The sequence below is a fragment of the Mastigoproctus giganteus genome, chromosome 4 (assembly GCF_048544385.1).
Source record: "Mastigoproctus giganteus isolate SK-2022 chromosome 4, ASM4854438v1, whole genome shotgun sequence".
NCBI lineage: Eukaryota > Metazoa > Arthropoda > Arachnida > Uropygi > Thelyphonidae > Mastigoproctus > Mastigoproctus giganteus.
In genome coordinates this window covers 229234313-229261793 of record NC_143578.1, presented here as the reverse complement: position 1 = coordinate 229261793, position 27481 = coordinate 229234313, and the positions used below count along the sequence as shown (strand labels likewise).

Genomic DNA, 27481 nt, shown 5'->3' with positions numbered 1-27481 from the left:
AAAAATAATAAAATACAGGAAAGGAAGTAGATTAAATTCTAAGATGGAATTCTAAAAGCGTTTGTAAGTGCTAATTTAATCTGTTCGAGTGACTTCTTATTAAAGAAGTACTTTCTCAACGGGAAAATCATTAAAGAATTCACTTGTAAACTGTCATATCAGCAAAATGTGGGATGGAATGATGTCACTGATGGGATTAGGAACTTTTGGATTCAAAGTAACCAATAAAAGCGGCATATATAAAAATCCCCAAATGATTTATATCTCCTGAACAGCGAGACCAACATATTTTTTCTCCAAATTTCACAGTGTGTAGGGGAAAGAGGGGGGTAAATCAAGAGAAAGGCAATCATTTGAAAAATGACTATTTCTCTAGGTACCACCTGTGTTCGCTACGTTTATTCTTTTCTACTAAAAATATATTTCTCTGTGATTTCTCCAGATGTGTTTTTTATCTACTTCGTAACTAAAATTCAGTATTTTATTTTCAGATTTCCCCCGGACAGCAGATGTCCCAATTAACTAAACCTTTCCCGTACTACTGAAAACGAAGGGATCATATTACAACGCAGTAAAACATGCTGTCGACATGGAGACTATAAGACACCACGTGACCACCAACGGTTTCATTTTCCCCAACAACGAAAAGGATCCTGCCAGGTGGAGAGTGATGTTTGCCCGTGTAAAATGCCTATGTAGAAATATCGCATGTGGCCAGGCAACTGAAGTTGACAACTCCCATCAGCGCCATCTGTTTGACTGACGGTTAGCGTTGCATAAATGACTCAGGAGTCCTGAGGCTGTCAATGGAAATTTCTCTGCTCGTGTGTGATAGAAGAAAAGATGATTTCGACAAACGTCATGTCACTTATGAAAAAGGTAAACACCCTCTGCCTCCTCATCTGATTGAATAAACAAACTGAAGTGTTTTGCTTACCCTGTCTTAACGACACTACTTTGAAAAAAATTAAAAGCGTTTTCTATTTCTTTTATATACAAGGGCTATTATGTTATATTATAGGGTTGTAGGCGCATTAGCAACTTAGGCTATATTGCGCCGTGTATACTATTCTATAAATTGCGTGTGTTCTGTGATCGATTTGCCTGTTTACTGGACGAAAAAAAAAAAATGCTACCCTCGCCTAAAACCGATAACTGAGCCGTGTTCTGAAAAAGGCTCATAATAATCCTCATGTCACTGACAAAATTCGAACTCAAGTATTCCACCAGGTGTGAGGAGGACGGCGGTTATGCAAACTGTGCTACCGCAAGGGTACAAGTGAGGAAAACTGCATTTGCCTTGCATTTATCCATCCATCATTGAATGCAGAATAACCAGCGTACAAGTTAGTGCAATTGCACCATTCCCACATTGGGTGGAAAAGACCTGATTTGAATTAGTCGATGACGCAAGAAATTTTTACTTGCCTTTTTCACAATGTGGCAGAGTTAGTCGGTCTCAGGCGAAGGTAGCATTTTTTTTTTTTTTTTTTTTCGAGAAACTCGGGTTTTTCGTACAGCGGTTGTTATTGTTGTTGTTATTGGGTTATAGGAGCATCAGCAACTGAAGCCATATTGCTCTGTGTATACTATATTTAAATTGCGCGTGTTCTGAGGTAGATTTTCTGTTTGTTCGACGAAAAACATGAGTTTCCGGGAGAAAAACCATGCTACCCTCGCCCGAGGCCGACTAACTCAGCCACATTGTAAAAAAAGGCCCTTAAAAATTCCTCACGTCATCGACGGGACTTGAACTCAAGTCTTTTCCATCCGGTGTGAAGAGGACTGCGATTCTACCAATTTGCTACCCACCAGGGTCCGGAAAATAGGCAAAATCGAACACAGAACGCACGCAGTTTACAGAATAATGATGCTAATTAATATTATTATTAATTATAATTTATAAAATTAATAGTATATACGGCGCAATATGACCTTAGTTGCTGATGCGCGGAAAACCTTACAACAACAACAACACAGACCCGAGCACCGAGATGAAGAATCAGGCAATAATGTGAAGCAATAATGCAAGTGTAAGCTTATCGCTTATAAGATGACTTTTATCTACTTTTATTGTGAATATGGCGTCTTCATCTTTGGTGTTTTTCTTTCAAGAAAATTTCAAATATTTTTTGTTTCTAATTATCAGCAGTTTCGTGAAGTTTCTCAGCCACGATAAATACAGACAAGGAATTATTTTCGGGCGTGGGGAAATCTGCACTTCGTGAGTGGTATCTGAAGTTCTGGTGAATGTTTACCTGTTAATTTATGGTGATTTTTCAACTGATTCTTCAATTACAATATTGCAAAAGACAACTTTAAAATGTAGTAAAACAGGCTTTTAGTTCACTGTTTTTTTTAAAGTTCGGTGAAGCAGCTCAAGAATTTTAGTAAGCAGTCTTAGATCTTTTAAAGTTTAGTTCTCAGAGGACTCTCAAATATCCTTATGCTATGATTTCTCTCAGAAGCATTTTTGGTCCTTGCGCATTGGCAGTAACCCTGTTTTCTCTAAAATCGTATAGGATTTCTTCTTCGTTATATGACTGTAGGGATTTTCTGCTTCCGTTGTGAACTTTCGTGTCCAATCAACTGGGTTCAACGATGGGTAGCAAAAATAGTGTTTTCCTTTCGCATAGTTTTGTGTTTTCAGTACGGCGAAGTATATTCATGAAAATATCAGAAAGCTTACTGACTTAAGCCCTATAAGTCAAGAGTTTGCGAATGTCTGTACTTCTAGATATATGCACATGGTGATTCAAAAGTCACGCATCATTATAAATACTGCAAATTAATATTCATTTTTTGTTTCAGAGCTAAAAAATGGCTGACAATTTATCTAAGAATGACACAGTGAGCTTGTTGTTTTTGTCTGGAGGTACCGGATGGTACACATCGCTCACTTGCCGAAGAATTTAGAGCAGGCAGAATCCACAACGGCCTCCAATTGACATTAGTGGAGTCCCTCAGGGCTCAGTGTTGGGTCCATTATTGTTTTCTGTATTTATAAATGATATTGATGATGGTATATCGGGCTTAATGTCCAAGTTTGCAGACGATACAAAGGTTGGCAGGGTTGTCAAGGACACTACTGACACTATGCTGCTGCAACAGGATCTGGAAAGGTTGAGCAGATGGGCTGAGAGGTGGCAAATGAAGTTTAACATTGACAAATGTAAAGTACTACACATGGGAAACAGCAACCCCAGAGCAACGTATCAACTCTGTGGTACTACACTGACAGTGGTAGAGAATGAAAGGGACTTGGGGGTGGTTGTGCAGGCAGATATGAAGTTCTCTGAGCAGTGCAGACGGGCTGCAAGAGTAGCTCATGGAGTGTTGTCAATGATATACAGGAATTTTTCCAGCAGGGATAAGGAGGTGATTATTCCATTGTATAAGGCGATGGTCAGGCCACACCTAGAGTACTGTATACAGGTCTGGAGGCCTCATTTCAAGAAGGATGTAGAGCTGCTGGAACGAGTACAGAGAAGGGCAACAAGATTAGTGAATGGAACAAACGGGTGCTCTTACGAAGAAAGGCTTAAGTTTTGCAAATTACAGTGTCTGGAGACTAGGCACCAGCGAGGTGATCTGATAGAGGTGTATAAAGCCTTGAATGGTTTAAGCATGCTCAATGCTGATGGGATTCTTCCTCTAGCTCAGAAAAATCGCCTGAGAGGGCATAAATTCAAATTGAGGAAAGACAGATGTAGGATAGACGTGAGGAAATTTGCCTTTAGCCAGCGGGTATTTGGTTGGTGGAACAGACTTCCATCCCTTGTGGTGGAGGTTGACAGCCTAAATAAGTTTAAGGCTCAGCTGGATAGGTATTTTGAACGAACAGAGGGGTGAAGTGGAAGTGGTTTTTTTTTTTTTTTTTTGGCTGATGCTGCATAAGCTTGCTTTCTTGCATCAAATGCCTCTACTAATGCTAATGCTAATGCTAATTGATCAATGACCTGTTGGACGATTAATAAACGTTTTAAAGAAACTGTAAGAGTTGCTGATTGTTCTCGAAATGGGAGACCAAAAAAAGTGATGAAGAAACATCGGTGATAGTATTGGCGCAGCTTGCAAACAACCCAAAAAATCGACGGGAAAGTTAAGTCAAGAAATAGGGGTTAGCTAAAGTTCAGTAGTGCGCATTCTTCGAAAAAATCATTTTCAACCCTATAAAGTGCAACTCGTTTAGGATTTGCATGGTGACGACACAGATCGACGACAAGAAGAATTTTGTGAGTGGATGTTGTAAAACAGAGATATATTGATCTTTTTCAGTGATAAGGCTGCATTTTACCTCAGTGGTAACGTCAATAGACAGCAGTTTCGTTACTGGTTAAACAGTAATCCAAATTGGACGGACGCGACTAACGGGTTATTGTGTAGAGTGGAATATGGGATGGTCAAATAATTGGTCCTTATTTTTTGACAACATTACTAGCGAAACGTACTTACATAAGCTACAGAATTACTTGATGGATTTTCTGGATAATGTTCCCTTACAACGGAGGATTAACGTACACTTCTGACGAGAGCACGTTAACCGCATTATTCATTGGTTATACGAAACTACCTCGATAAAAGGTTCCCAACACGTGGACAAGACGACGAGGCCCAGTTGAATGGCTACCAGACCTCACACCACTCGATTTTTTTTTCCTTTGAGGTCATTTGAAGTCTGCTATTTACCAGAATCACCGAAGAAACGTTTAACGAACTTAAGAAAGCAATATCGTCGGAATGCGGTCAAATAAAAGCGACACGTGTCAAGGCATCATCCACACAAAGAATTCAAAAGTGTTTGTTTGCAAGTTGGAGGTTATCATTTTGAATATGTTACAATAAAAATAATTTACTCCACGATCCGCGACGTTTGACTCTTACTGAACAACGTACAACGAACTATTTTAAATATTTACCTTATTTTATTGGCAAAGGTAAAAGTAATTTTCTCTATGAATTATTCTGAATTACTATGGATTTTGGGTTATTAGATACTTAGATACTCTGCACGTACATTAGAGATGAGTGAATAGACAAACATAGGGACAACGAGATGGACAAGAGAGAGAGAGAGAGAGAGAGAGAGATCTACGTTGAGAGTTACAATGTAATCTTTCATGGTCATGTTTATAAAATCGAAAACTCTTTATCTTCCAAGCGGTCGAATACCAAAAAAGTGTAGTCTTTCTGCTACATTCAAATCCTCTCCTTGTACACTCTGCAACGTAGAAATTGCAGCACCCAGAAGGAATAATCAGAAGTTCATTCAAATCAGCAGGCAGATGAATTGTACCGAAATATAAAAATGATTAAAATACGGGACCAATCGGGAGGAAACTTCGGCTGATATAAAAACGAACGCAAAGATCGTGGAATTCAAAACAACGAGTGTGTGATGCATTAATAGACTTCTGTCTTGCACTTCAGAGTGCAAGAAAATTGTAAAGAATGCCGACACATTACGTCCGACATCGATATCAGCAACTTCAACAGAGGACGGATGGTCGCTTCGCCGTGTAGCAGAACGTGTGGACCGTGACAACATCACAGCGTAGAGATGATGGCAACAGTGACTACGGGAAAGTACGACTGCTGGATGGATGGGTAGTGCGGCATGACGGAGGACTATAGAACGGGAGAATCGCCTTATCCGTCAACAAGTTTAAAATCAAAAACTATCTCCCGTTGAGCAAAAAAAAAAAAAATTATGATATTAGGGTCTCCAGTAAATGATTACATCTACCCGCATATATATTTTGTCTGTAAATTGCGTCTGTTCTCTGGTCGATTTGCCTGTTTTGCTGGACGAAAAAACCTTGCTATCTACGCCTGAGACCAACTAACTCAGCCACGGAGTGAAAAAAGCCCATTAAAGTTCCTCGCGTCATCGACGGGATTCGAACCCAGGCCTTTTCCACCCGGTGTGGGGAGGACGGTGACGATACCACTGTGCTACCGCGCAGACTCTCCCGTTGAGCAGGCGTGGGTCATGATTGGGCACCATTTTCAGCGCCACCACGGATGTTCTGCGGGACTAGGTGCAAGAGGCTTGGAAAAAAATATCGCTGGACACTATTCGACACCTATAAGACTTAATGCCGAGAAGCTTAGCTCAGCGTAACGATAACCGTGGTGAATTTTCATTGTATTAATCTGTCCATTGTAAGCATATTGTGTCATTAAACGTGTTCAGACATACGTGTGTGTGCGTGTGTGTGTGTGTCCTGGTATCAAGGGTGGCCCCTAGGCATAGCCCATCTCCACCTAGTGGATCTGTATTGAATGTAGGACCTCTGCAAAGGAGCAGCCAATACCTGTGCAGCTGCTGTCTGGTGCCTGTCCCCAGGCGCGAGTAGCCAGGCCTGATTTTTTTTTTTTAAACCTTTTACATGCCAAAGTGCACGAAATCCCGCACCCACTGGAGGTAGTGCAATACGAGTGGGTGCCCGCTATCCCGCTCACAGGCTGCCCAGGCCTAGAGCCCGCAAAAAAAAAAAAAAAAAACAAGGCTGGAGCTCCAAAAACCCACTGAAGTCACACAGCCAAGACAAACATTTTTAAAGAACTGCAATTTTCAATAGCATTATATATCAGTTATCCTATTAAGTTTAGCATTAACAAGGAAATAAACTGTTAACATTGATTACACTATTTACAATACAGTGAGGTTTACCAGTCTCTCTGTTTGACAGTTTTAGCAACAGAATTTGAGAATTATTTACAGTCGTTTTTACAGCAACGTTAGTTGTTACTTACCAATAGTTATATGTATTTCTGTTTTGTACAATTTTAAAGACAATCCAGTAGTCTAACTGTTCAGGAAATATAGGTCTCATTTAATTTCTTCCCCGGTAGAATCTGAGCTTGTAGAGTAGGGCTATAGAAGTTCCGCAAGGCGACACAAGCGTCTACAACTTGCCGCACAAATGCAAGAAGCAAGGCTCAGTATTCGCGAAAGTGATATTCGACACCCCTTCGACTGCGTACCGCGATGTTGGGCCGCTTGTACTGCTATGCATGGAGGTTAAATATAAATAAATGCCACACTAGGGTCACACCGGAATATTAATTCACCTACCCAAGCGTATTATGTTCGTGAATTGCATATGTTCTCTCTGGTCGATTTGCCTGTTTTTCTGGAAGGAAAACCTGAGTTTCCGGTGGGACAGAAACCTTGCTGTTTACTCCTGAGACTGACTAACTCAACCACGGTGTAAAAAAGGCCCAGAATTCGAACCTGGACCTTTTCCACCCAGTGTGGGAAGGACGGTGATGATGCCACTGTGCTACCAGTGCACACTCTACATAGAGGTTATGGATCGTATTCATGTGCACTGCATTTTTTAAGTACTGTATATACCGCTGAAATGATGCAAAATCGTTTGTCTACATTAATATTCGCTGCTCCACTTATTCTGAACTCAAAGCATGCGCTCCTGTTAGGTAGGGAAATTTCAGTGATGGACAAAGTACAACCTGCTTTTAATTGGCACTGTTATCTGGCTGTCGTATGACCTCTAGAATCAACCATTACTTTTAATTGGCATCGCTATCTGGCTATCGTGTGAGTTCTAGAATTAACCGGCATGTCCCAAGAGTAGGTCTTCCGATACGTGTGGAGGATAGTATATATCTTCATTTACTTCTTTACCTGGCACCAAGTAATGCAATCTAATCCTGTTGTTCATTTTAATTATCAAGCAACATCCCTACTGCTCTGTGCACGAAAAATTCTCGAACAGAATTTGGACAGAATAAATATGACACGGTCTGTTGGCAAAGATCATTACCATCTGTCTACGTGAACACACAAATATGAGATTTTAGGAATTACAGAACTCACACGTTGCCATGAAAATCTTTTAAAATTTCAGAGTTTCACTTTGATGTCTTGCAAACTATTTAGAATCTTTGGTTCGGTGAACACACTTTTGCTTCTGTCTACTCCGAAATAAATTTATCCCTTTCTTAAGGATTGTGGTATTCACGAGTACACCGAACCGTTTAAACAAAACGATGTCGGAGAAAAGTCAATTAGACTCTACTTCCCTGCAAACCATAAGGCGAAATCACACAGTTCACTTATTGCATGTAATTTCACGCCAAGAAATTTGCATCCAGTTACTGAATAAAATTATGTTCGGTGCAAAATTCCTCATACCTAGATGTGGAGTAAGTAAAATACAAAGTACATAAGCATACTGAAAAGAAACATACTTTAGCGATATATGCATTGCCTAATCACTTTATTAGAAACATGGGCTAATAGTATGTTGGACCATCCTTGGTCCGAATCGCTAATTCGACGTGGAGGGTAGATGTTGAAAAGTGACATGAGGTACTTTGGACTATTCACGTGACAAAACTGTTCCCAATTCCTAGAGTAACGTAGGTAGCGGACTGTGCTGACGAACCCACCTTTCCGGTTCCTCTCGCAGATGCCCAGTGGATTTGCAATTCGTGATTGGGCTGGGCCGGATAAATGTTTGGTCTTCGTGTTCCTCAAATCATTCTTTTACACATTTAGTGCGGCGGGATAGTTGCAATGTCATCTTGAAAGCACTCCTATCCATAAGGTGCAAACAGGCAACATTGCGGGGATATCTGTCCTCAACAATACATATATGTTCTAGTGTTAACGGTGCCTTTAGTACGATCAGGAGAGCAAGTCCACACCACTACACGTCCTCCAGCAGCCTGCACTGTCTCTACACAACAGGATGGTTTCAGCGCTTCGTGTGATTTTCTCCTTATGTGCACTCTTCCATCGGTGTTGAAAAGCATTAATTGTCTCTGGCTCTAGGTAGATTTTCTGTCTGGACGAAAAAACCCGAGTTCCTGCGAGAAAAAACCATGCTACCCCGCCTAACTCAACGCCTGACCGACGAACTCAGCGACATTGTGAAAAAGGCCAATAAAAATTCCTCACGCCATTTACCGGCGGGCCCGATAACACGACGCATTATTGTCTTGGAAGATGCCGTTCCTCCCCGGGGGTAAAAAAGCAACATGGCAGGTGCACATGGTCTCGTAAGAGCTGTCGGTAGCCTCGCCAGTGAAACGTTGGTCCATACGCACCAGAGGTACTAGTTCTTGCCAGTAAAACGTGCCCCATATTAGGAAACCACTGCCATATACCTGAATAGTGGGTGACGTGCACGATGGGTCCATGGACTCATGTTGCTTGCGCAACACAGAAATGTGTCCATTGGCATTTTGCACAAAGCATTTGGACTCATCCGACCAGCAGACTCGTTTGTAGTCCTCCAGTATCCAACCAGTGTATTGTTGACAGCACAGCATTTGCTGTCGACATTGATCAGCGGTGAGGAGAGGGTGTTTCTTGAGTCTTCTGCTATGGAACCCCCTACGTCTGAGTGTGCGGCGCATTGTCATTTGGGATATTGTTTTTGCATTCCCCATATTTTATTTTGATGTAAACTGTCGCACAGTGACCCGCCGTTCAACCCGTATAAGGCGCTGCACTCTTCGCTCACCACGAAATCCTTTGCAGTTATGTCGGCGGTTTGACACGTTCGACACCACTGTTTCTACACCTTAATCATGGTGGACCGTGAGTAACCAACAAGACGTGCCGTTTCCGATATGGAAGCACCGGCCGCACGAGCTCCCATAATCATGCCCTTTTGAAACGCCATGATTCAGTCTTGATTTAGGAGCTTTATTCCAGCAGAAAAATCGAAAACAAATTGTGCTCCTCTAATTTTGGACAGCAGTGTGATATAAGAAAGTCGAACTAAAATTGCATTTATTGACTACCAAATGAGAAAAAAATGAACTTACAAAGGTAAATTTTGGAAATGGCATTTTATCATAAATCAATACCACGTTTGTTTACTCAGTCAATACTCCCACCAGCAAAGTATGAAATCGTTCTATTCCGAATATTGATCTTATTTTCCGTTAAATCCTATTCCTCCAACGTTTGTTAACAAGTTAATTAATATTAACGATAGGTAGCGCTGCAAATATAGTACTATTGATTTTCATTCATCCAAACGTTCGTAATGCTCTTTGTACAGCTGCAGCCATCTAAACATGTGTATACTTTTAATAAACCTGTTGCTGAGTGACGGGATCAAACAATGTGACAGCTTGCGTGAGAGATAGAGTACACTGTACAATAGAATCCATACATGTTTCCAGTATTCACAAAAAGAAATCTCGTTCGGAACATGCGCAGAAAGAGGCTTAAAAATAACTTCAATATTTCATAGAAAACAAAATTAAGAATTCGATTTGGTTTTCTGCTTGAAGAAGTTTGTAAAACTGCAGCTGTTCGCCTGGCAGAAGGTGATTTACAATACCTCACTTCTTTATCTGTTTATTAACTTCATTTTATTAGCATAATTTGTTTAACGTAAACAGCTACTTTGATTGTGAAAGAGTTTTGCTGCGTATGCAGTAAAAAGGAAAATTTTTCATTTGAGGCGCTCAACCGTAAAAAAAAAAAAGTTTTTTTTCCCTTTCAGATTGTGAAGGGTGGTGGACCAATCAATGAAGGAGAGGATAAAGCAGGGACCATTGATAAATTGAGGCAAACAGTTACCTCAGGCCTCCATGAAATAACGGGGAAGGAAAAAGGGACCATAACAACTCGAGGGGATATCGGTCATTTGACGACTGAGGAAAAGCTGATATTACAAAAGGTGTGGAAGAAGGAGGAGGAATTTGAAAAGGAAGCGAGAAGACTCAGGTGAATTCTTTATCATCTAAAGTACTCTATTAACTATAAAATCATATTCTGGTTATCCTCGAGTGAGGATGTGCGTGTAGTGTCATGTAGTGAATTTCTAAAATACTTCTACAACAACTCGTATTCTTTTAATAAAATTTTATTTAAGCGCCATCTTGTGAAAAATTCTGGAAATAACTTTCAAAAGAACAACTTTCTTTCAATAAAATTACCAGTGGAGTGCCATCTAGTGAAAATTTCTAGAAATAACTCTTATTCTTTTAATTTTTATCGAGCTTCTACTGTGACGCAGTAATATTTCGAGAAATAACTCTAATAAAATTTGAATTTCTCTACTATGTCGTTTTGCAAATAATCAAGTTTAAACTTTACTGGAATTTTTTAAAATTACAGAACTTTTTTCACATTTCGATCTTTTTTGAATAATACAGTACTATTTATTTTTTTATTTTACTTATTGTATATTCTATGTGAAATTATCAATTACAAATTTTTAATAGAAGTCATACAGAGCAATCTCCAAAAAAGGATACTATTAAAAGTAGGGAAGATTATCGGCCAGGAAAGTGCAGAATATGTCGCAAGACTCTCGCCTATGAAGAGAAAAGCTATAAGTGCGACGAATGTGGAGAAAGAGTTTGTGATGACTGTGCATCCTACAGAGGTCCATCAAGCTCGGTCGAGGTGAATTATTCGGCTTTCTTTAAAATAATACATTGATTAACATATTATATATATATGTTAATATATATATATATATATATATATATATAATTATATATATATATATATATATATATGTTAATGCATATTTTATCGGTACCTTATAAAATACTTGACTATATTCCAATTTATTAAAGCTTCAGTTTTAATCGATAAATGGAAGCGCTTATAGCACACTTCTAATGAATAGACTTGAAATTTTTATCCCTGGATTAATCAATTTCATCCAAACAAAAATATTTTTTGGTTATAGGGATGGAAATGCAGCTTCTGCCAACGTCGTCATATCAACCAAACAGGAACAAATGGAATTGCTGCAGAGGGAGGAATCTGGAGGGCACCTTCCTTACAACGAGTGGTAAGTTATAAAAAAAAAAAAACAGAATTTATCATCTTACTCATCATTAAGATGTTTTCCTTGTTATTATAACATGCTTGGTCTTGTTTTTATTTACATATTAACTTTATACGCAAATCGCAACAGCTCCCCTTATAATCAACATCATAACAAACATTGAGATACAGAACCAACTTGCAACATCGAGAGAGAGAGAGAGAGAGATGTTAATAAAATCATTTCAATTGATGCTAAGAGGAGGAAGCCAAAAACGCTGTCAAAAATTATCTGGAGATTTCTGCCTGTATAAAATGTTTCGAATCAGTATGGCTCAATATGTAATAACCTGGACATAGGTTTCGGCAAGAGATAAAACTTAATTATAAGAGGCTTAATTATAAAACTTGACAAACCCTTTGTATTTAATTATAGTCAAAGGAGACTTATATTATGTCCCTTACTTATTTCTGTAAGTTGTACAGAGATATTTCTGGATTACACTTAAATATTCCTTCTCTCTTCAGTTGAAACAAATAAGGTAATTGGAGTTTAACCCAGTGATGTTCAACCAGTGCTACGCGTATCCCAGGGATTATGAGAGGTTCTTTCGGGTAGGTGGGCACGCTGGCATATGAAATCGGCTTCATTAAAAATTTATAATTTCTTACTATCCACGTGATAGACTTATTTGAGTTAATCATGTATTCGGCTTAATCCGTCAGTAGTCATCGGTATTATAAGTTGGTATTACTTGAAAATGTATTTAGCAGACAAATTTCATAGAGAAAATATACCGTATAAGAGGTTGAATATTCTTCAAGAATACTGTAAGGAGTATGTCGACAAAAAAGGTTGAATTTTCATGAGAATTTCTTAGTGCAATTAATATAAATAAATGTTTCCCTTCCATTATGTGTAACTCTGAAGTAATGTAAATTTTGTATTATTCTGTTTCCTATTATTCCCAACAGATGGAGCCACCAATTCTCCCTTCTCCAGAAACAGCACCAAGTCCCTTACAACACAAAGAGTTTTCTGTTCCTCGTGATGCTCCCAAAAGAGAGGCCCCATTGGGAAAGAAAAGAAATATAGATAGTGCCGCTATGGGCTCCACAGCTCCTACTCCAGCTCCCAAGAAAGCCAGCGAAGATCCTCAGGCCACTCCCAAATTAGAGTATATTACCCAGGAACATGGAAAGGTCAACGTTCGCCACACAGAAGAAAAACATAACTCAAGCAATCACGAGCGGCCTCTAGCGGCTGGAAGACCAAGTTGGGCAAAGGTAGAGAAAGCAGAACGTGTGTCTCCAAATCCCCAGGGAGAGACAGTTACGAAAGACCCCGTCCACTCGGAAATCGCACGAGAGAACGCTGCAGCCACAGATGCTCCCAAAGGTGGTGTGCCATCTCAACCACAGCAAATACCAACAGACCGGCACCAGAAAAAGTTATCTTCAGCATCAGAGAGTTCCATTGAAGACAGGTCACCCGACGATGACATCGAAAAGCGGCGGAGGAACAGGATGAGGCGTCGGTCCCGCTTTCAAAGACAAAAACACTACGAGGAGCCAGACAGCGATCCCGGATGTCGCGAGGAATGGCACGCAAGCAACGACATCACTTCGTCCGTCGAGTCCAGCAGTGCCTTCGACAGCTTCGACAATGACATCGATTATTCCCCGAGACATCGGACTCAACAGTCGACCCCAAAAGTGGCCCATCCACTTCGTCATATAGCTTCTGACGCCTCTCTACACGTGCAAAGAAGAAGCTCCGATAGTTCGGACGTCAGTGACGTAAGCGGTGAACACACGCACAGCGAACGCTACCGCGGGTGTCCCGAACCTCGTAATAGAAGGTTAGGTGTGCGGGTTGTTTCACAGAGGCAATTAAGACGAGGATCATCTTCGGTTGATTACGAATCCGAAGGAGGGGGGAATCCAGTATCATCCCCTGACGATGGGACAATGATGAAGATGCTGTCAGAGAAATCGTTCTCTCTTGAAGATGATATGTTGGTGATGCACACTCCATCTTCAAAGCGCGCTAAGCCTTTTGAGTATGGCGCAAGCACGCGTACCTCTGGACATTCACAAGGGGGAAGAGGATCCGCCTATGGTAAAATGTATAACAGAACTTATAGTACACAATCCCTAGACAGATCTTTCGATGAAACAGACTGCACTGATAAGCGCCAGCTAGCTGGAGATGGTGAAAACATCAAAATCGTCATTGACGATGTGGACGGTCAGAGACAAGGTAAGAATATTTGTTCTTCTGCCATATTTAGAACGTAAGAATATTTGTTCTTCTGCCATATTTAGAACGTTCTTAATTTTACAACAAATGGAGAGAATAATCTGAACATGTTTGCTAAAAAAGGCCTAGATTTCGGTGAAAGTTCGACATATGAGGAATGTTAGGGAATTTTTTTTTTTTAAGTTTGTGAATTTAAATAGGATTGGAAAGAAAAAAATAAATTTATACCAGTTTTAAGAGAATGAGAAAACATTAAGAGTTTGAATATGTATATAAATATGAAAGGAAAGAAATGTTAAGAAATTAGGCGAATATAGAAAAATGTTATAGGTGAAAAAATCGATTTATTTTACAATTCTAACGGTTGCAGAAAAAGGGTTAAAGAACGATCAAATTTAGAAAAAAATAGAGGAAGTTGTGTAATTAAGGGGTGTCTGGACAGGAAGGGGGCTTGAAAAATGAGAAATATCAAGAACAGTTAAAACTGTCAATAAAAATACTGAAATTTTTATTGTGTGCCTAGGTTATCGAGGGAGAAGTCACCATCAAGGAAAATTCCAGTATCAGAACTCTGAAGACACTGTGCATGGAAGTAAGTAATTTTCTTGGAAATTTCAGCTACTTCCTGAAATTCCCCACTGAGAATAGTATAAGTTCCCAAATTTTCCACTCTGATAATGGACAAATCCTAAATTTCTTCATATTTTTGGAATTGAGAATTTTAAAACTTCTTTCTTTTTTCTATGAATTCCAGGTTTTTTTTTTTTTTCTGTTTCGGTTGGTATACATTTTAATTCCAAAAGATTTAGAATCATCTCCTAAATCATATATCCTAACAAACTTCAGACCGATCTTCCTGACGTCTTCCAGACCAAAATCCTGGAGAATATTCTGTAAGTTTGCATTAGAACCTATCATCCTGAATCCACAAACTACTAAGTTGCCGTCAACATGGATTCAAGCAGTTATCATTTAAGTACAATGCAAATTAGAAATAGTTCTCAGTGTGTCCTCTTCAACATCACTGATGATATTATAGTCATTAGCCTAATTATTAAATTCCTTGCAGTTAACAGTAAACTCTTCAGATCACTCTTGTCACAAGACGATCTAACCACACAGCCCAGACCTTCTCAACTTTCCCAGTTAGTATTCAACAAAGAAAATGTTATTAAATATCTATAAAATGTAACAAGGAGGGAACCCTCTAGTTGATTTTAACGCTCCTTGCAGGCATCATTCGTCAGATGAATTTTTCGGATGTTCTCGGAGCCGTTTACATCTTAACTTTTTCACCGGAATAGAAGTAACATACTAAGAGTGCCTCTTTTATTGAATACAGTGGTGAAAGCTTTCGTGCTATGGTGTACACCGCTAGATTACAAACCTGGATGTTTTTAGGCCAAAGGAACTGATACAATGAGGCGTCAATATATTGTCTTAAATTTGTATTCCATGGCTGGTTTTGCCTGAAGAAAAATCGAAGCTTTTGGAGGGAAAATCGTGGACCTCTTCCCTGAGACTGACTAACTCGGCCACGATGTGAAAAAAGTCGATAAATATTCCTCCAATCTTAACGGAACACAGACCACAATGATAGTTTCGTGGAAGAACTCCTTTCGGGGGTTGCATATTTTAACGTGTTAGAAAACTTTCTTCTATCACAGCTCCCCGAAAACTACCTAGATCATCAGTCTATATACCAACATGTGCATCGTCTCTCATCAGATTCACGAATTTTTGAATTAAATACAAATTAAGTGTACTTGGTAATAGGAAGAAGAGTGGGGGATCAACTTCTAGGGCAGGAGAGAACCCTGTAGAAGGGTGTTCTATGCTTATAATACTTTCTCAAAATTTAACTATCTGCTTACAAAACCACAAAATGGCTTACATAGAGTTTCTAACATTTTAAAACCTCTGTCAAAAATTCCTTTGTAATTAAAAATATTTTTGTAATAGAGTAAAGCTGTTTAATTTTTCTCGTTTTCCCACGCACTTCACTTTCCAATAGTAGCAAGTATTACCAGTGGTATGCGTACCATAGGTAAGGAGCCCTGTTTTACGGAATCTCATAATAGTTTCAAAAAATAACTCCTCAAAAATAATTCAGTTCCTTATTTACAGGGACTAAACCGAGTACAGAGTGGGAGGGCAAAACAGATAGAAAATACGAAGAAATATTGGAGCATCCTATTTCGAGGTCAGAATTTACTTCACTAAAATATTTAACTTAATACTCCATGCTGCAATATTACTAATTCAGATGCACGTTTAAATCTTAACATTTCTCTAAGGTATCTCTGTTTACAAAAGTTTTTTATTCCCTTATTGGAACAGATATGAAGCAAGAAGTCCCGCAGGCAAATCAAAAACCAGAAGTGGAAAGCAATCGGGTAAGATAACAGAGTATTAAAAATTTAGAATGAATAAAAAGTTTTAAATTTTTTGATACAAAGAATTCAGTATGAGAAAATAGTTTAATTTTGAATTAAATTTTATGAATTAAGAATAACTACTAATACAGTATCAGCGGCAAGTACAATTAACAAGAAAAAGATAAAAGAACCTTTGTCTTCAGGAAACTAGAAGTTCGTGCAAATATATTGCAAGGTGATTAAATCTGTATATAAAAAGCATGTTAATTTTTAATTGTGAAATTAAGTTATAAAACATTGTGAAATACTCCTGTAGAGAAGTTTATTTGATAATCAAATCGATTTTCTGATTTTTTTTTATTTTTCAGATCAAGGGTCAGAGGCTGAATACCCTCATGTATCTCCAGGAAGGCGAAAGCTACCTATGACCCCGGTGAGTTCATCACATAAATGCTGCTCCTTTAACATACTTAGTATCAGGTGGCCAAAAAAGTAGGTTTTTTCGAGGCTAATATTTTGACAAAAAATATATAGAAGACATTGTAGATGGTGATTATCGTCGATGCACTTCCTAAGTATGAATGTCACTGAGGCAGCTGATGACAAATAAGCGTCAAGCCGTTCAGCAAAACAGTGGAAAGTGAAGAAAAAATGGCTGCTCCAATTACAGTTATTCGAGCACGTTTATTATATAAGCTGGGCACAAACATTAACCAAATAGATTGTAAGATATGCATGACATTCGCATAAGATACAGCGAATGAATGCAAGGCCCAAAAATGATTCAATAACTTTAAATCAAATGATTTGATGACGCAGTCATCACTTAACGACGCAGTCCGTAAGAGACAACTACTGCCATTGGCATGGAAGGATTTAAAGACGCCACTGAATCGGATTCAAGCCAAATATCAAGTGTTTGTGAGAGAAGAAACCATTCGTTTGCATTTGCAACAAGAGGGAAAGATAAACAAATTGAAAAAATGTGTTTCATTAGCATTAGCATTAGTAGAGGCATTTGATGCAAGAAAGCAAGCTTATGCAGCATCAGCCAAAAAAAAAAAAAAAAAACCACTTCCACTTCACCCCTCTGTTCGTTCAAAATACCTGTCCAGCTGAGCCTTAAACTTATTTAGGCTATCAACCTCCACCACAAGGAATGGAAGTCTGTTCCACCAACCAACCACCCGCTGGCTAAAGGCAAATTTCCGCACGTCTATCCTACATCTGTCTTTCCTCAATTTGAATTTATGCCCTCTCAGGTGATTTTTCTGAGCTAGAGGAAGAATCCCATCAGCATTGAGCATGCTTAAACCATTCAAGGCTTTATACACCTCTATCAGATCACCTCGCTGGTGCCTAGTCTCCAGACATTGTAATTTGCAAAACTTAAGCCTTTCTTCGTAAGAGCACCCCTTTGTTCCATTCACTAATCTTGTTGCCCTTCTCTGTACTCGTTCCAGCAGCTCTACATCCTTCTTGAAATGAGGCCTCCAGACCTGTATACAGTACTCTAGGTGTGGCCTGACCATTGCCTTATACAATGGAATAATCTCCTCCTTACCCCTGCTGGAAAAATTCCTGTATATCATTGACAATACTCCATGAGCTACTCTTGCAGCCCGTCTGCACTGCTCAGAGAACTTCATATCTGCCTGCACAACCACCCCCAAGTCCCTTTCATTCTCTACCACTGTCAGTGTAGTACCACAGAGTTGATACGTTGCTCTGGTTGCTGTTTCCCATATGTAGTACTTTACATTTGTCAATGTTAAACTTCATTTGCCACCTCTCGGCCCATCTGCTCAACCTTTCCAGATCCTGTTGCAGCAGCATAGTGTCAGTAGTGTCCTTGACAACCCTGCCAACCTTTGTATCGTCTGCAAACTTGGACATAAACTTACAGAAACTACTCAATGTTAAACTTCATTTGCCACCTCTCGGCCCATCTGCTCAACCTTTCCAGATCCTGTTGCATCAGCATAGTGTCAGTAGTGTCCTTGACAACCCTGCCAACCTTTGTATCGTCTGCAAACTTGGACATAAACTTACAGAAACTACCAGTTGCTTGTAACTGCTTCGCGTCACAATAATGAACCGTTTTTGTACCGACTGTTGATGGTAACGAAAAATTGCTCTTATGGGAGCAGCACCAAATCAAAGGTTAAATTCCTGTGAACTTGCGGTGCACTCACTGAAGCCTTGCTTCACCACCAAGAGATTTTTTCTGTGTGTCTGATGGAACACTGTTGCTATCGTCCATTATTAGCTTCTACTCTCTGGCCTAACGATCACTAGGGGCAATATAGTGTTTTTTGTTAATTTTTTACGTGTTTTATTTCTGTCCTAAAAATTTAACGAACATTTTTGGTCATATATGATAGATCCATTACCCACTGAATATATTGTAATGCACACCAGAGGTCGCTTATACAATTTTTTTCATTATAATGATGAAATACTGTACGGTACAAGCTCCAGTCCAATCGGTCGTTTTTAACTTTTTTTCTATCTTAAAGACAACGTTACACAATTGATCGCTATGAGTTTATTTTCTTTTATTTTCTATTAATCTGTGTATCGCGAGATCTAAGCGTGCTGCTGTTTTCTGTGAGAGATTAAGGTCACATTTCAATCTAATGTTGCTCCTTAATGTCGTTCTAATGACTTCTGACTTTCTAAGATTTAGAAGTACAAAGCTTTTGTCTCCCTCTAGTGATAAACGTTATAACTATTTTATCCAAATATTAGTTCATGCGAAAAGTCTTAAATATTTCTAATAAATTTATTTCCGAACTTCTCAGATATTAATTGCTAAAACTTTTTTTCATGCGTAGGATCAACTCGGCCAAGGAGAAATAGGAATTCAGATGTATTATGACCAAGACCACAGTGAACTTGCAGTTACTGTTGCTCTCGCTAGAGGTCTTCGGAGGCTCAAAGGCACTGTAGGTCCCTTGCCTAGAGCTTATGCTAAAATACGCCTATTGCCATATTCGTAAGTATAAATGAAGAGAGAATGAGTCTGTCAGAAAGATAAAGGCTGGATATAGAACTCATATTTCTTCTTTCCCTTTTATTCAGGGGTTATCATCCTGTTAAAACTCAGGTAGCTGAACCAACAGTCACTCCTGAATGGAACAAAACGTTCATATTTCCTGTACCTAGCGATGAGGTAAATATTTCCTTTCAAAATCAAAGTAACATAACTTTGGTTATTCCGGTATTAATTCAGTAGTCACCATTTATGCAAAAGTGCATTTTTTTTTAATTAATTCCCTAGAAAATTAACAAGTCGAAATATTAGGAAAAATGTCTGAAAGCAAGTGGCCTCAGAATTAATCCCACCAAGATGCCACAAATGACAATAACACAGGAAATTTAAAAATGATATAGAAATTAATATTAATAGGGGGAGAGAAAGAGAGTTAAAAAGGCAAGCATACATACAAATTTTTCAACTCCACTTTTGCGAAATGAAGACGAAAATCTATGTCACAATGTGGGATATCAGCTAGGAGCTGACAGGAGCCAGATGTTCTAAACTGGTAACCCACTACGTCAAGAGATGTATACAGCTTACTGCCCTGTACGAATATGCAAACTGAGTTGCTACTCCTCACACTTATACAGACAAATATCTTGGACTTACAAATATCTCACCCTTATACAGACAAAAACCTTGGGATGAAGCATTGGATTCTTCGTTGGCTCAATAGGATGGTAGGTCGGTCATTGACTATTTCAAAGTCGGTTATGCCCACCAACTTTGAAGCATCTGTAACCTAAAACTTAAAAGTGCTCGCACAATCTCAATATCAAAGATATTACCGAAGGTTCCAGGAGCATGCATAGTCAAGATAAGCAAGCCCACATCCTACTAAGCAGCAAATTGAACAAGTTGGAGAGACTAAAAATATTTTCCACTGAGTACCTATAACCAACTCAAAGATATGGGTATTTTATTTATTTATTTTTTTTTTGTCCCTCTATTTTTATTTTTTGTTGGTAAAAGTTCAGGGACAAAACTTCATCTAGCTTATACATTGGCCCAATTATAAAGTGCCAATATCGGCCAAGATGACCCGTCGCCAACAAAATCAAAGGTGAAGAAATCAAAAGCGCGTCACACCGCAAAGAAATCTCTGATTTAGTCTACTAGCACGTAAAGATATTAATTAATCTAATAGATTTTGCTTTACGAAATGTTTGAAAGCATTTTTAATCTAATCATAATAATTGTTAATAAAAATTGCTATTGTAATATCATAATATCCTTTACTCTGTATAACTTTGTTTATAACTATGTATACAACTCTATATATTTCTATGTAACTGTATTATTATTATTATTAGATCTATTATTATTATTATTATTCATTTATTGTAAACGAATTCTCTTGATAAATAAAATTGTATTGTATTATTTTATTTATTATTATTATTATTATTATTATTATTATTAGCCATATGGTGCAAAGAAGCCTGAGGCTTATGCTGCACCAGCCAAAAAAAATTTCTGAGTTAGTGTGAGTGAGTGAGAGAGAGAGGGAGAGAGAGAGAGAGAGAGAGAGAAGTAGAAGGGAATCACCAAGAAAGAGAAGAATGATGATCTCCAGCTCAGGACCCTGGGTGTGCCAAGCCCATACTCACCAGATGCGAGCCTCTGGAGTAAATATATATAACACAGATTGCAAAATTACCCTTTTTTTAACCCTCACCACAAATACACCAGTTGCTGTAAAGGAATTTGCTTTTTGGATATAAACTTTAATAATAATAACAATTCAGTCACCACGATAACACACCAGATGCTAGCGAAGAAATACCAGTTGATCAAAAAAAGTATATCGTATTGCAAGTACGAACCTCAAGCAGTACTAGAAGACCCCTACCCACAAGTTGTACGGGGACCGTGCCATAAGAACGGACAAGGTGATCCCGCACAACAGACCGAACATAACCCTCACTAAAAAGAAGGAAAAGACGATATATCTGATCGACATAGCGATACCCAACACTAGAAACCTCCAGAAAACCTACAAAGAAAAATCAGGATGTAAACAGACTTTAGGCAGGAAGTCAAAGAGATGTGGCATGTGGAACAAGTAATGACCATTCCGATCATCGTGCAAACCACCGGCATGGTGCCAAAGAGCCTGCATAAGAACCTAGCAGCAATAAGCTGCCCAGAGAACACATACAAAGAACTCCAGCAAGCCGCAATCCTGAACACCTATAGTATAGTCAGAGTTATATATATCTTTATTGCAATCAGTGAAAAATAATAGTTCCTCGACCAATAATAGAAACCGGACATAACACCCACCCCCAAGCAAGGGCACCAGTACGCGTCGCAGGGATGGGGAAAAACACACACACACAAGGAGAAGAAAGAGATAATAATAAATTTTGTTTTTGATGTTCGTTCGGATTGGCAAAATACTGTATTTAACTTTTTTCTTTTCTTTTTTTTTTTTAATACTCACTTACATTTTAATACTCAGGTCTTACATTTTCATGTAAAACATCCCTCCAAAATATACCACGGTTATGAACGTCTTCGAAAGTTTCTTATTGGGTAAGACGAAGCCGACGCTAGTGTTTCTTGACAACATAAATTCATAAATAAATTCATAATAAATAAATAAATAAATAAATGTAATGTAATAAACTTCTATTTTTTTTTTGTTTCTTTTTATAAAAAAACACCAAAGTTTTCGAGAAGAGGACATACGAGTACAACCTTCGCCCAACTAACTCAGCTATGGTGTAAAATAAACCCATTAAGTTCACAGCACGAAGTAATATTAGTTGATGCTGATCTAATATCAAGTTCAAGTTCATTCGATAGTTTGTTGTTCAAGACGAATTTAAAACATTAATTTTTAAATTAAAATTTAAAAAAAGACCCCAAGGGAAAAGTAATGTTCTCATCGACTTATGAACTGTTTATATACATCAAAGTTTTCGACAACCTAGACCATGGGTAGCCAATCTTTTCCGTAGCGTGACACATATCATGTTGGAAATGGCTCGCGTGCCACCTAGAGGCGGATCCAGAAGGTACAGGAATCAAAAACATATTCCCTTCCTCACTGAATCGAGCCTGGCGCCACCAAACGTTCTAATTTTCTCTCTCTCTCTCTCTCTCTCTCTCTCTCTCTCTCTCTCTCTCTCTCTCTAAATACGTAAAGGAATTTCATGCTAGTAATAAAAAAAAAAAAAAAAATAACAAATTAAAAATTACGTTTTCATAAAATAAATTTCTCTTTCAACTTTATCACGTGAAACCTGGATTAATTTCTAGAAATAAAAGTCGAATTTAAACTGAATGTGTTTAGTTCCATTTCTCATTTTGTACGAATTTTATGTAATCTTTTACTCATGCCTACAGATGTGGAAAAAAAAAGAAAGTAAAATTTATGCGTGCGTGTGAGAGAGCGACAGAGAGATAATTTTGCGATCTATGTTGGGCTTGTTTTTGTTTCTTAATTAAAGAATGACAGACAACGCAGAAAAAGGTCTAGGATAAAAGTTTTTGAGATAAGATATAATTACAATATTTTAATATGGATTAAGAAATACCCAAGATTTATTCTAGAACAGTGAGTTCCAAAGTGTGTTCCGCAGAATCCCGGGTAATTTGCAGACCTTTGAGTGCCCTTTGGGCTCTCAAAGGTCTGCAAATATTTCGTTAAGTTTTTATTTTCGACTATTATTTAATTTTACACACGTATTACTGTTTATATTGTTTGATGATTGTTCAGATCTAATGATGTTGATGACTATGATGTTCCATTATCATGAAGCAGTGAGTAATATGTGAAGGTCAAGTGTAATTTTGCTAGAACCAGGCGGTATTCATTTTAAGGAGGAAAATATCTATCTTCATAGAAAAATAATGTTTCCCTATGTTGATAGTTGCATCGCGGTTGGTATTTTAGGGGTCGGGTTGGGGCTGCAACGGTGATTCCGATTTACTGAATCGCGGACGAACCGTCGGTATGGAACACATTCAAAAATGAATTTTTATTAATTTTATTATTGTAATTGAATTCTTACGTGATCGACTAGGAGAGTTGGAAAAGAAGCATTCCTATAAAGAGACCAAGGTAATCCCTGTATTATACTTTGTAAGAAAATATAGGAAATATTGAGCATATAATAGTATTAAAACTATGTATTTTTATTAAAATCAAGAAATAAATTTGGAAAATATAAGTAAATTCTAGCCTTTTAATGAAACATTCTCGTAATCCATCTGTGCGCATAACATATTTTGTTCTTGAATCATTTTTATAGGTCCTTGAGAAAATACTTGACATTTCTGTGTGGGATCTGAGTCAAGGAGACAGTAAAGTGATCATGGGACAAGCCCACATACCATTAAGGAGAGCAGACTTGCAGAATGGCTTTGAGTGGTATCCACTGATCTTCCGGCATCCCAACAATCATTCGCTACTCTCTCTTCCTAATAAGGCAGGCTCAACAGGAACGCTAGTCCCGTCCACCCCAGCGCATGACATGGCTAGACGGTTGCTTCGACGTGGGGCTCAAAGAGAAATGCTACAATCACGGTCTTTAACAGGTCAGTTTTTCTTTCATTCTCTTTTTAATACTACAGTTATCAATTATGAGTTTCTTCTAACTGTTGTACGCACTTCTTTTCTCTACTAAGTACAATTGTTTCTTTTAGATGATGGCACCGGTGAATGCTACGATACAGATGAAGACAGAGGACTTGTGAAGAGCACCTCAATGGATTCAACCCGTGAGTACCATTTAGAGTCTTATTACGTATGCTATATTAAGTACTATATGCATACAGTATAACACATAATGTATGCAAAGATCCAGATAATGTATACAAAGATTCAAATGGTAACAAGGTATCCTCACCCGAACTGTGAAAATAATACCACTCTTAACCAACTTTCTCCTGGGGTCTGCAGTCTCTTAATCTTGCCTTAGAGCTATTTTAACCAAACAAAAACAAGGAGAGTTTGTGATCAATGCCTGAACAACTTTTGGGAATAAATTTCTCTCTGGTTTGTTATGGTGACAGCCAATTTACTAAATAATGACTGAGTGTAAATTTGTCTCCATTTGAGAGTCTGAGTGCCTGTATTCACTTTCATGGATTAAAGTTTGGAATAACAACCTTTAATCTGATTCTGAACCTGCCTTCCGAAATGACCGTTCTCATATTGAGAACGTTAATCGTTTGAAGTAACCATTTTGATTATTTTACAGCCTTAGAGATACGATCATGCACGGAATTGCTATAAAAAGTGGTCCTACCCAATGCCGGATTAATGAGGACCTACTGCTAAAAAGAAAGCGCATTATCGATAGTAGAAATATCGCAGTACCGTTGGCTCATTCTTGGAGGGAAGGAGAAGTCCAGAAATATCCCTTTTTAATCCGGCACTGGTTTTATTTCTCATTACAGCCATTGTATTTTGTCAGGATAGTGTGTCTATATAACATGTAAGCAATATTTCTTTATATGTAAAATATATGTAATTCATAGTTTTACATCCTGAAGATACCTGGATGAGAGAGCAGTTGAAACTGAGTGATCCCGTACCAAAAAGAAAGACGTATCCTAGCAGTTGTGTAACTACAGATGTTGGTCCCCCTCGAGTGTCACGCAGAGCCACCTACCGATTGTTCGCACAAGACAGTCTGCCAGGTTAGATATGATCTAGCTCCTTCCTGGTAACGCTAAATATACTATAGTTAACCTACCTTCATTATATGAGTGACTTTAGTGCCCTCTAACGATTAAATTAAAGGGGAATTAAAAATAGAAAATTACAGGGTCACCAAGAAAAGACGCAACAGGAATAACTATATTTTGACTATATAATGTATATTGAGTTGGCACTGGTGAGGTTGGTATCATTAAATGCAAGATATGGAGTGTCTTATTCAAGAAAAAACATATTCATCCAAGACTATTATCGACTGAAGTTTTCCACAAATGCAATCAGCTTTTCTCCAGACATACCCTCCACAGCAGCTGCGATTTCTCCTTTCAGTCCTTCAACAGTATGTAGATTATTCCTATAGACATTGTCCTTCAGGAAATAATTACAGACTTTCATATCTAACGAGTGTGGTAACCAAGGCTATTTTACAGAAAATGCGGAACAAATATGTAGATTGTTCCATATTTTCTGGAAAAGTAATCTTGTACGGCTTGTATTGATCTTGTATTGGTGAATGGCTGGCAATAAAATCCATCAATTTCTATACTCAGGATGTTGGTATTGTTGTTATCGAGGTAACCACCCTTCGCAAATCTTACTTTAAACTCAAGCTACACTCTAAGAAAACTGCCATTTTGATAGAACTTTTTCATACAAAAAACACACTGCTCGGTAATGTATCTCATTTTACTTATATAATTTTGCCGCTAAGATGCATCACTAACTGGTTGTAATAGCGTTTTAGGAGCATCAGCGACTAAGTCCATATTACTCTGTGTATATTGTCTGTAAATTGCGCGTGTTCTGAGATCGATTTTCTGTTCGCTGGAAAAAAGAGAAAAAACCTTTCCGGGATTTAAAAAAAAAAAAAAAAACACGACTGAGAAAATAAAAATTCCTCATGTTATCGAAGGGACTCGAATCCGAGTCTTTTCCACCCAGTGTAGGAGGACGGCGATCTTACCAACTGTGCTATCCACGAGGGCTCACTAACTGCTAAAAAAAATCCTACGTATTTAAGAACTTAACTTTCCTTATTAAGTGGTTAACTTAACTACATTTTTAATGCCAACCCAATACATAAAAAAATATAAGCATTCAAAACTGTTGCGTCTTTTCTTGATGACCTTGCAGATTTCTTTGGGGAGTTTTTAACCGCTTAAGGACAGTATTGATAAATCCTGTCATGAGCTGAGACATGATATTTCCATTTATCTTACCAGAGTCATACAGCTCTGACCTCGAACCAAGCGATGGCAAGAGAATTCACAGCTACGACCGCAGAACTGCAAATTCCGATACAGAAGGTGGAGGTGAGTTAACCCGCTCTCAATGTTCTGTGTTCTTCTAGCTTCAATCCTCTTTTGATTGTTCAAGGTTTATTTGCAATAAGTTTCATAAAGATATTGAGAAAATGCTTTTGAATCTGTTTCACTTGTAGGTTTTGAAATAGTGAATCGACGCAAGCTTGACATCTCTACACGAAGAAGAATGACCAGGGATTTTGGCCAACGCTCACAGAATGATCCGAGGTCTGTTGCTTTAGGTAGGACGGTAAAATAACACACAATACACTAAAGTAAACCAGTTCGTTCGTCTGTCTGTTCTCTTTGTGAAACCCTTGGTGTTCGTAACCCAAATGTATTCAACGTAACTCTGTTAGCATTAGATCAGCATAGGAAACACTGCCGTACTGTATTCTAATAGTTAAATATCACTAGTTTAAAAATTGGTATGTTTTCACAGTACAGCTGTTGCCATAACAAGATCAGTGTGACGTATTGTTCAATGGAAAGTCGTTTCATACTTTGTGCACATCTATAGTTTTATATTACAGAAACAGCTTATTGTTCGAGCAGCTCACAGGATTATACTGAGTTGTATACTTTACACACATTACTATAATATTCTGTATTATCATATACTAAGAAATGTCTGTTTTAAACTTACAGATTCTCTCGCTGCCACAAATGAAGAGGGAGTGGAAAAATCCAAAAGTCCGGATCAGCGGCATGAGAAGTCATGCCGTTTAGGACCAGGGCAGGTGGTGAAGGCTTCGAATTCATCTTTTGGGAGTGAGTAAAAGCTGTCATATTTCTAACTATTAAATATTATCTCTTTTTTTTTTATTGTAAACTTTGCCTACTTCAACTTAGGTGACTGAAGCTTACTAAAACCACGCTATTACTAAGATATTTAATGACATCAATAAACTGCTGTTCAATACTTTCTGATAAATAACATAGTTTCAGAAATGGTTAGCAGAAAACATCATATTCTTTACCTACTGGTCAAAATAATTACGGGATCACAGCATGTTGCATATGATAAATTTTCTGTTTATACT

At 38.2% G+C, this 27481-nt stretch overlaps 1 protein-coding gene across 3 annotated transcripts in view; it reads left to right on the top strand.

The window, feature by feature from the left end:
- Nucleotides 1-27481, top strand: part of LOC150087466 (uncharacterized) — a 131803-nt gene that overhangs the window by 88119 nt on the left and 16203 nt on the right. The window contains exons 2-18 of one of the 3 annotated variants that reach the window (XM_090372084.1): nucleotides 492-879; nucleotides 10497-10720; nucleotides 11221-11404; nucleotides 11697-11801; nucleotides 12752-14039; nucleotides 14563-14631; nucleotides 16167-16242; nucleotides 16380-16435; nucleotides 16786-16850; nucleotides 19255-19415; nucleotides 19502-19592; nucleotides 23723-24008; nucleotides 24117-24191; nucleotides 24969-25115; nucleotides 26358-26447; nucleotides 26576-26680; nucleotides 27087-27209. In XM_090372084.1, coding sequence (XP_090228210.1) covers nucleotides 844-879; nucleotides 10497-10720; nucleotides 11221-11404; nucleotides 11697-11801; nucleotides 12752-14039; nucleotides 14563-14631; nucleotides 16167-16242; nucleotides 16380-16435; nucleotides 16786-16850; nucleotides 19255-19415; nucleotides 19502-19592; nucleotides 23723-24008; nucleotides 24117-24191; nucleotides 24969-25115; nucleotides 26358-26447; nucleotides 26576-26680; nucleotides 27087-27209 — 3181 coding nt within the window. In that variant the 5' untranslated portion in view covers nucleotides 492-843. Of the gene's footprint in view, nucleotides 1-491; nucleotides 880-10496; nucleotides 10721-11220; nucleotides 11405-11696; nucleotides 11802-12751; nucleotides 14040-14562; nucleotides 14632-16166; nucleotides 16243-16379; nucleotides 16436-16785; nucleotides 16851-19254; nucleotides 19416-19501; nucleotides 19593-23722; nucleotides 24009-24116; nucleotides 24192-24953; nucleotides 25116-26357; nucleotides 26448-26575; nucleotides 26681-27086; nucleotides 27210-27481 lie in introns of all 3 variants that reach the window. The other 2 variants (XM_090372083.1, XM_090372086.1) reach the window with 2 other exon arrangements.